This window comes from Carex rostrata, chromosome 15, assembly GCF_964058835.1.
Source record: "Carex rostrata chromosome 15, lpCarRost1.2, whole genome shotgun sequence".
NCBI lineage: Eukaryota > Viridiplantae > Streptophyta > Magnoliopsida > Poales > Cyperaceae > Carex > Carex rostrata.
In genome coordinates, this window is record NC_135932.1 from 3,438,459 (window position 1) to 3,449,363 (window position 10,905).

General features: G+C 32.7%; 1 protein-coding gene across 1 annotated transcript; it reads left to right on the plus strand.

Annotated features, from left to right (window-relative positions):
• Positions 1-337: 337 nt before the first annotated feature.
• On the plus strand, positions 338-7,694 carry LOC144566617 (serine carboxypeptidase-like 2; the record flags this gene model as incomplete). Its single annotated transcript, XM_078316664.1, has 13 exons — positions 338-488; positions 564-640; positions 2,544-2,666; positions 3,002-3,104; positions 3,323-3,357; positions 3,474-3,578; positions 3,914-3,994; positions 4,933-5,058; positions 6,349-6,420; positions 6,545-6,660; positions 6,763-6,876; positions 7,375-7,420; positions 7,572-7,694. Coding segments are annotated over 13 exons (1,233 nt in total), but the record flags the coding sequence as incomplete, so codon positions are not given.
• Between the last annotated feature and the right edge of the window lie 3,211 nt (positions 7,695-10,905).

Here is a 10,905-nt window from a genome sequence, read left to right on the forward strand (position 1 = left end):
TCAGGTAAATGGCTAAAAAGGTACCATTGACACCCCTAGGTACACACTCTTGTCACCTCTTTTTGTTTCCCCTTTTACTTAAAAAAAGGTAAAGAGAAACTTGATACAAGAAGTATATTGCTTGGGAATTTCTTTGGTGCATATGAACTTTAAAAATATATATATATATCGAAACTGATATAAACTTCTGACTTCTGAGGCATTATGCATGTTGTATTATGTCAGATTATTTAAATGTTGTCCAAACTTTGTATTATAATTTGTTTGAATTTTTGGCCCCGAATAAATCAACATTTGATTGATGAAACTCGAGGGTACTAAACATTTGAACTGTTGAACAGCTACTTGGGAGGTGGATGAAGAAAAAGGGGTGGAACTTTTCTACTACTTCGTTGAATCAGAGAGAAATCCAGAGGAGGATCCTCTATTGCTATGGCTGACAGGTGGGCCCGGTTGCTCCTCCCTCTTAGGATTGGCCATTGAGATAGGTATGATGACCATACATGATTAATTGCGTCCAAATTTATAAATTATGCGATTGATTGCGTTGATTTTCTGTGCAGGGCCACTTGGATTTGATCTACAAAATTATGTAGATGGTGTACCTTCCCTCTATTATAAGCCTGATTCTTGGACCCAGGTTCTCTTTCTTGTCTCTCTTTCTGTTTGGAAACTAATTTCTGTTGTTGTCAACGGGTAACGGGTTAACCTAACCCATCCATTTAAATTGAAAATGAAGTATTTACATGATTTCTATTTATATTTTATATTAAAAATTTAAAATCTTGGTACTTGAGTTCGTCAAGTCATCAATGCTATACACTGGGAAGGGCCAAAAATTTAATTCCCAGTTCCCAAGAAGCTCGACTATTCTTATTTATTAACATAATATTACTAGCATATATATATATTTTTTTGTATTCTAATGAGTATGGCTAATATAACATCAGTGTCATTTCAGTCTATATAACACTAACTCTAAAATTTATAAAATCGAGTTTAAATGGTGAATCCAAACCGTCGTTCAAACCAATTTACTTATGAGTGATGCGTTTACATGTAAACTTTTTATATTTTCGAGTTATTTTAGTATCAAATCAAACGGCAAAAAAATTGAAAAATGAATGACCACTTGACTTGATATCAAATAAACTCAAAAACTTATAAATTTTACATGTAAACGCACAACTAATAAAGTAGATCGGTTTGAACGGTTTGAATTCACCATTTGAACTCGATTTGATAGGTTTTGGAGTTAGTGTTATATAGACTGATGTTATATTAGCCATATTCTATTCTAATAAAATATATCAATCCCGGTCTTTCCCAAGGAGATAAATTATGAAGTTATGTGGTAGCTATGTAATGATTACGCAAAAACATGCAAACAATTAGCACGATAAGGTGATGTTAGAATTTGAGATCAATTTTGCAGAAAAAAAATAATTCCTTGATAGTTATTTATTCTCATTTTTTTTAAAACCTTGACAGCACTTGTCGAATATAATTCATTCTCATTACTTACAAGATTTGGCCGTCTAGTCCCAAAATTTTTATTAATATCCAAAAATTTTCAAATTTTACAAATTTGCACTCAAATTCTACTTATTTTCAGATTTGTCCAAACCGGAAAATTATTTGTCGGATGCAACCCCTATATCTGGAAAAAAAGTTCTGGATCCAGAGGGTCACTTTCCGGAAAATTATTTTCTGAATTTGAGGTTCCGGGAAAATATGTGATACCATGATAGAAATCTGTGATACAATTTGAGATGTAATTTAAATAGAAAATATTTCATTGGTTATTTTTTATTCTCATTGCTTACAAAGGATTATGTACGTAGGCTAATTTGAGCAACACTGAAAATAATAACAATAGCTAATAATCAATCAATAAAATATGCATTAAGTAGAGAGGAGACTTTGGTCTTGCTCAGTGGCATGTAAAGAGTTTGGAGCTTCTAAAAGCATATGCATGAAAAATAGGATTTGTTTTTTTCAGTTAACTGAAAAAGGAAATATATTAGTATAGATGTATGAACCACAGATTTAGTGGAGTGGCACGAGCTCCGTCTCTCCATAGAGGTTGCATGCTCAATTCTTGAGAATAGCATCTAAAAATATTGGGGTGTACTTGGAGCCCTTTAATGAAATAAAATATAAAGTATAGATATATATACATTGACGTCTTAAGTGGACATAAATAGGTGCTATGATACTGGCTTTTTTCTATCAAGCCACAAACCAAGTATGCTTCTTCACTAATGGTAAGATGTAGAGGTATATTTTCGAGTGCAATAGAGTTGTTGTTGGGGTAATGATATATTGTAATATTGTTCTGCATTTTAGAACAATATTTTGAGTAATAGTATAATAGCATGTCTCTGATTAAGTCAATTAAAAATAAATAAAATTGATTACGGATTGGTATTGGCATCTAGCACCAAAATTTAAGTGCTGAATTTGCAAACTCTCTGGTCTTTTTTCTCCTTCACTGACAGAGTGTTGAATTGTTATAAATAAATTAAAAAAAAAACAAATAGGTGAGCAGTGTTATATTTGTTGATTCACCAGTGGGAACTGGATTCTCTTATTCACATACGACGGAGGGGTTTGAGACCTCTGACACTAAGGCAGCTCATCAGCTTCTACTTTTTCTTTATAAGGTGTATAACCTTTTTTTCTGGTTACTGTGCAATTTTCAATCCAATTTTTTTTAATATAGTCCTAGAAATACTTATTTAATATTTTTCTTGCACTACCATGTCACGAACATTGGAACAGCAATGATTATATCATTTGAAGTTTGGTTCACACTTCACAATTGAATTTTGGGAATTGCCAATGGATCAGTATCTCTAGTTTTGAGATAGTTGCATGAATTTGAAGATAACTCATGTTTTAGTATCCAAAATCTCCCAAAGGCTTTAAGGAAAGAAAGTGAAAAGTTTTCTCAATTTTCTAAGAAAAAAAAAAGTAAAACATGACTTTTGCTATGTAGTGGCTTGAGGAGTATCCACAGTTTAAGTCAAATCCTCTCTATATAAGCGGCTCTTCCTATTCTGGCATGATCATACCAGTTCTAGCTCTTGAGATTGCTATGGGTAACTTGTGATCTTTCTTCAAGCCAATTTTTTATTTTTTTATTTTTTATTTTTACTTAGCATGTAAGCTTACAAGGGTGAAAAGCACACAAAAAGAATGACAATCTCTGCAAACAATGTGATACCAGCCACTATTTACTGATTACCTCGCTGGCATAATATATTCAGTTCCTTACTAAAATGCTTGATTTTAATTTTTGGCATTTTGTTGATCACAGCTAAAGAATCCCATGGGGCACCATTTAATCTCAAGGTTTGCAAATTTAAAGCATAGGGGAACAAATGAAAACTCTTTTATAGTTTCTCTATTGCATTTCTATTACCAAACCTCTCGAACTAATTAAAATTTAAATTATTTGGCATTTTAAGGGTTATTTGGCTGGCAATCCCATGACTGATATCCACGGTTTTGATAAAAATGCCAAGGTTCCATTTTTTCACGGAATGGCACTTATATCTGATGAACTATTTGAGGTACAGAAAAAATAACTGACAAAAATCACATAGAGGAGTTCATGGTTGGATCAATCTATTTGTCAAGCATATTATAAATAGAGCAAAACGATGGCATATATAATATATATTCAAATCAGTGAAACCACACAACTTCTAAACTAAACCTTAACAGAGTCCAAATCAACGATTTGTTTAAATTAGTTCTTTTCAATCTTGGTCCCGAGCTAATACCAGGTAATTTATCAAGCCAACTGAATTAAATGGTCTAACTACCGGTTTAACAACTCTTTGACCACTAGAATATCCCATCATAGTAGAAGCTTTAAAGTCTAATTTTTTAAATTTCTGCGCAGTCCACCAAGAGAAGCTGTTCAGGGAATTACACGAACCCGAGTAACATTCATTGTGCAAAGTATCTTGATGCTGTGGATGAGGTATGATTCAGTTAAATACCTTTTGGAACAGAAATAAACTTAATCTAAATGTATTAACAATATAAACTTTCATATGTCCAAAGGAGGACCAATTTCATCTCCGCCAAAAGAGCAAGTTAACACCTTTACTTGCCGGACTTTCTGTGAAGTTATTAAAATTCAAGATTAAACCACATAGTTGATGCTCAATTGCAAAAAATAATTCAATTGTTGCTTCACCTGTAAATTTAACCCCTTGGTCCAAATCTCCTGGGGTCTTTCTTATCCTCACCCAAAAGAAATTGATGATGAAAACAATGGCTTAAATTGTGACTTTTCTTTTTCATGCATCCATCAATGGCCCATAGCACAATGGTTGCATATCATATAGTACAATGTGTTTTCTGATGGAACCTTAATTTGAATATATCAAAACATGAAAACAAGAGTGAGTCTATGGTACTATGCATATCACGGGTTGTTACCGTGCTACGGCTCTATATTCGAGTTTTCAAATCCTAACGGTCGATCCAAACCGTTCATCTTGTTCTCCATATTAATATGTGTTTGGAGACCAAATTTTACATTTTTTGAAATTTTTTTACTATTTTTTTAGTTATTTAAAAAATCACTTGATCTGAAAATTCTGGACCATCCAAAAACAGTGATTTTCAATAAATCTAAAAAAATAGTAAAAAAATTTCAAAAAATGTAAAATTTGGTCTCCAAACACATATTAATATGGAGAACAAGATGAACGGTTCGGATCGACCGTTAGGATTTGAAAACTCGAATATAGAGCAGTAGCACAGCGCCAAATCGTAATATGCATAGTACCATAGACTCACTCTGAAAACAATATAATTAATAGTATAATGTGAATGCCTGCAGGCTTCTAGCCAAAAAGAAAAAAATAGTATAATGTGCTAGTTTATTATTTATGACTTTTTATCAACCAGACCACAAAAGATGTGAATGAAGAATGTATCTTGGAACCCTTATGTGAAGTCCATACGAGACTAGGTCAAATTCATAGCAGGACGATTGGAAGGAGGTTTTATGATGAAGTTCCTTTGGAGTGCAGAGTAATGCTTATGATGCATATCATAATCTCAAATATAGCACAAATTGTAATTCACATCTTGACATCCCCTCTCAAATTGATGGTGATGATGATGATGATAGCAACAATAATTTGTTCACCTGAAAATCATGTTGAGTGGTGGTGTCTTTGTAAAAATATATGCTATCCTAAACATCTTGATGGTTGCTGTCAAATGTCAAGTCATTGTCAATGTCGAGCTTGACTAACAAATTATTCTTCACTTCCTCAAGGATGCATTATTACTTGCTATGTAACATGGCATCCTTAAGCCCTTTATCCAACTTAGACATCATGTCTAACAAAACCATAAAGTTGTCCTTGTTGTCCACCTTAAAAATAACCAAAGTTGCTATTACCACAATACAACTACCATCACAATTGTTCACAACACCATTGCACAAAACTTATCCAATTCTATTAACCAAAACACCAAATCACCCAAACAACAAACAAAAGATATCCTTGAGAGAAATATTCCAAATTGATCATAAAATAGTACAAATTCTAATTCACATATTGACCGATATTTATTTTAGACTAGGACGATATTTCATCAGAGAGAGAAAGAAGAGATGTGCTAGCTAGAGAAAGATATCCTTGAGAGAAATATTCCAAACTGAAATGCATATCAAAATCACAAAGATAGCACAAATTCTAATTCACATCTTGACAGATATTTCGTTAGTATTGGGGCAGGTGTTATGGTATATATGGTCAGGCAGTATTTCGATTTCCATTTTCTTTTGAAATGAATTAACACCAAATTGGGGATAGCATAGTAGTTGTAAAAGATCAGGCTATAGTTCAAATTGAGTTCCAATATGGTGTCACTTTTGTTTTGAGAGAATAATATGGTGTCACTTTAATATGACTTATTTTTAAATATGGTGTCACTTTTGTTTTGAGAGAATAATATGGTGCCATTTTGTTTTGAGAGAATAATATGGTGTCACTTTAATATTATTTTTAAATATTACTAGTTTGGTGTCAATTTTGAAATATATCTAATTTTGTGTCAATTTAAAACTGAGCTAATATATGTTATATTTCAATAAGCTGAAAACATTTAATACAATAATTCCATTACTTGGGGTTAGTTGAGGCCAATTTGATTAAAAGTGCGTAATGGCCTAGGAATGTAATCAAACCCATTACATAGTGAATATAAATTTATATGCATATTTTTACTGGTTAAAATTGAAATTGTCAACTTCATTGACATTGCTCTTAAAAACATTATCTGATTTGTTTCTCATAACTATATATCCAGTCATCCTTGCACCTGCTTTCAGACTTCTGGGCAAATAATGATACAGTCAGAGATGCGCTTGGTATCCGCAAGGTACATATGGTTACTCTCTTAGTTTGTGCTTGCCAAATGAGATCTAACAACTAGGATATAATTTGTGCAAGATACAAACTGTTGCATAAATGCAAGATTTTAACAAAAAGCGCACTTCATGTAGGGAACAATTGTTGATTGGCATAGATGTTTAACTGTACCATACACAAATGATGTCCAAAGTGCAGTGCCATATCATCTTAAAGTGACCAGTAAAGGTTACCCATCGCTTATTTATAGGTAAGAATGAGTTTCCTTTTTGTGAAATGTCTTTTCTTATGAGCATCTCCATTTTTTTTTTGTATCACAGACAGATAATGTACTGAAGTTGTGTATATGTAGTGGTGATCATGACTCGGTTGCTCCTTATATTGGCACACAAGCCTGGATACGATCCCTGAACTTCTCAATTGTAGATGATTGGAGACCTTGGTATTTTCGTGGCCAAGTAGCAGGGTAAGTTTCTTTGCTTTCTAATTATAAGAACAAATTATGGAGTAAAATTAAGGTGTTCTCAAGCTCACCAAAGAGTTTGGTGAGCTCGACTCCAAAACCTATCTAATTGAGTTCAGACGACGAATCCAAAATATTGAAACCGATGTACTTCACGAGTGATGTGTTTATATGTCAAATTTATAAATATTTGAATTAGTTTAGTACAAAGTCAGGCGGTCAAAAAACAATGAAAAATAAATGTATTAAAATTAACTTATAAACTTTTTTTTTACTGCTTGACATTTTACTAAAATTATTCAAAAATTTATAAATTTGACATGTAAATACATAACTCGTGAAATAGATTGGTTTCAATGGTTTTGATACATCTTTTGAAGTCATTTCAATAGGTTTTGGTGTTAATTTCACCAATCCTTTTGTGAGCTTAAGAACACCCTAGTTCTACTCCAAATTCTGGTCTTAAGAAAAATTTACATAAAAAGGATTGCTTAATTTTAGGTTCACAAGGAGATATTCGAACAACCTCACATTTGCTACTGTCAAGGTAAGATTGTCTGAACTTGAAATTAAGAACTTTGAAAAGACAATATGATAAATCGATCCTTGATCATTGAAATATAAATTAAAGAAGCAAAAAGTAGCTCACATTAATTGAATATGTTTGTTCATTTTTGTCAAATATTTTTTTTTCATAGGGTGCTGGGCACACTGCTACAGAATATAAACCGAAGGAATGCCTGGCTATGGTTGAGAGATGGCTTTCCGGTGCACCTCTATGAGAATATACTTTGTTGTTCTCTAGTGTTGGTTTGGAAGAAAATAAAAGGGAAGTTTTATAAAATGTCCTTCCTTAAAAATTAAAAAACCATCAAATAAAATACTCCTCTATTAAAATTATTAACAAATTATTCTTTTGTGAGCCCCGGTTATCCTTACCCTCCCCCTCCCTCCCACCCTCTTCTAATGAGGTTATCAACTGTCAATGTATCATGTTTTGAGCCATGTAAAGAGTGAGTCTATGGTACTATGCATATTACGATTTGTTACCATGCTACGGCTCTATATTCGAGTTTTCAAATCATAACGGTCGATCCGAACCGTTCATCTTGTTCTCCATATTAATATGTGTTTGGAGACCAAATTTTACATTTTTTGAAATTTTTTTACTATTTTTTTAGATTTATTGAAAATCACTGTTTTTGGATGGTCCAGAATTTTCAGATCAAGTGATTTTCTAAATATCTAAAAATATAGTAAAAAATTTTCAAAAAATGTAAAATTTGGTTTCCAAACACATATTAATATTGAGAACAAGATGAACGGTTCGGATCGACCGTTAGGATTTGAAAACTCGAATATAGAGCCGTAGCACGGTAACAACCCGTGATATGCATAGTACCATAGACTCACTCCCATGTAAATATGAGGACTCTGTGTGGTGCCTTGAGGTGCCATATTTTGAAATATATTTATAAGAAGATTTTCAATTGAATTTAAATATGTGATCAAGAACATATCGCCTTAACTACTAGCTAAACAAACTAATAAATTAAGAAAATTTAAAGAGTATATATATACCCTACGTTCTTCAAATAAAAAATAAAAATTTGAAGATTACATTAACCACAATTATTTTATAAGATGACGTAATAAATATATTTTTGAAGGTAATAGAATCACAAATCTAAGTTGTTGATAGCAATCTTCTGAGCATAGATAACTCGTTGAAAAGTTAATTAACAACTTCAATGGTCCATATTTAATCTATTGTCTTAATAATAAAATCACGATAAATTGTTGGGTAAATATTCAGAAAATTTGGATAGTTAAGAATTTATTCAAATTAAATTAAATTGAAACAATATTATCAGTATCATGCGAAGCACTATCTTTTAATGCATTTTATCTCTATCGTGCAAGACTTGAAATTGCCACCAAAATAATTCGAATACATCACTCAAGACATGATAAAAAAAATGACTAACGATAACTTCACAATATCCATCAATTATTTGAAACTTAATTAGATAGAGATAAAATTAAAGAAGAATAACTTTTCGTGGGTGTAAATCAAAGAAAGAGGTTTTATTATTTTTTTCTTATCGTTTTGCTTTCGGATACCAACGGAGAGAGAGATCTATATCATCAGATAAGAAAAAGGATATAGTAAAGGAATATATATCATCAGAATTAAAGAGCACTTACGCCTCTTCAGTTTATTTTTTTATTTAATTTATTTTTAAACCGAAATAAACGCATCCAAAAATGCGGTGAACAGTAGTCCACTAAAATATTATTAAAGGATAAAATTTAATCATTATTTAAAAGGGAACGACTAACAGTACTCCCATATCAGTCCCCTAAACGCCCCCCGCACTAAAAGACAAACAACTTTTGACAGGGAACCACTAACTGACTCCAACATCTGATATGGGAGTATTTATACTCTGAGTTAATAGTCAAAACGTATAGTATTCATACCTACAAATGTATAGTATTCATACTTATTATCAGAACCATTCGTCATATGTAAACACAAGCTGGAGGGGACCAGTAACGACCAGGGGGACCGTTGACGTCTTGTGACAGCTTGGATTGGGGACCGCAACTGTCTGAAAGAGACATTTGCCAAGATTGGGGACCACTACAGCAAATCTATATATTATTCATATCTAACTAAAGAAATATTCATATCTAAACAAATGAAGTATTCATACTGACGATTACGAAGTATTCATACATGTTTGAAATAATTTATACAATTCAAAATTCAAAGTTAGACCCTTCTTCATGCATATCTAACAAATGAAGTATTCATACATGTTTGAAATAATTTATACAATTCAAAGTCAGACCCTTCTTCTTGAACACCTCTTCTAAGAAATATTCATATCTAATAACATGAATGCATATCTAACAAACGAAGTATTCATATCTAACAAATAAAATATTCATACATGTTCGAAATAATTTATACAATTCAACATTCAAAAGTCAGATTCGTCTCTCTCACCCCACCTCTTCCAAGTATTCATATCTAACATGAAGTATGCATATCTAACAAATAAAGTATGCATATCTAACTAATAAAATATTCATATGTTCCACTGTGACAACCTTTGCTGGGCTAGCATGGACCCCCTCAAATGGTGCACCACGCTTTCCCCGTCGGATCTCGACGGTGCACCACGCTCTCCTCGCCGGATCTCGACGGTGCACCACGCTCTCCTCGTCGGATCTCGACGGTGCACCACGCTCTCCTCGCCGGATCTCGACGGTGCACCACGCTCTCCTCGCCAGATCTCGACCGCTATCACAACTGTCGGCGTGGGTAGATGGTGGCGAGCAGTAGAGGAGAAGAACAGGGTGAGTTTTGAGTTGTGTTGAATTTTTTTTTTCTTTCTAAGAAAAGATTGAAGAGGGTGGGTTTTGACCACGTGAGGGAACAAAAAAAGAAGGTTGTTAGGGGGACAGATTCAAGGGGGACAACATCTTTACTCTATTTTAAAAATCCACAATTAAGAAGAATATAATTCAGTTTAACCCTCAAATTTCTTAATATTACAAATGAAGATTCTAAATAAATATTTTGAAATGTAAATTTTGAGTTTCAAATTTAAGTTTCAACAAAAATGAAATCTAAATATATCAATGGGTTTAATTTTGTAAAATTCTAATGAACCTCAATCGGCTTTTTTATTCTTTTCTTTTTACTTCGCAGAGGCTGCAAATTAAGTCATGAGCGGGTACGAACTCTCAACCTTTAGGTAGCCACAGTCCTAGGACCTTTTTTTTCTAGTCAACTGTGTTACCGCTCCATCTCCAATCGGCTTTTTAACGAAGTCACTCATTTAGTTGAAATCCTGAACTGTAATATATAGATATAATCATTGCCTTTTGCTTATATAGGTCGCTAATTCGTTGGAAGAAACTATCTAAAATATTCTGAGAAGGAAAACCATAAAATTTAGAGGTGGAAAATATATAATTTTTAGAATAGATGGTAGGATGCTCATGCTGTTATTATTT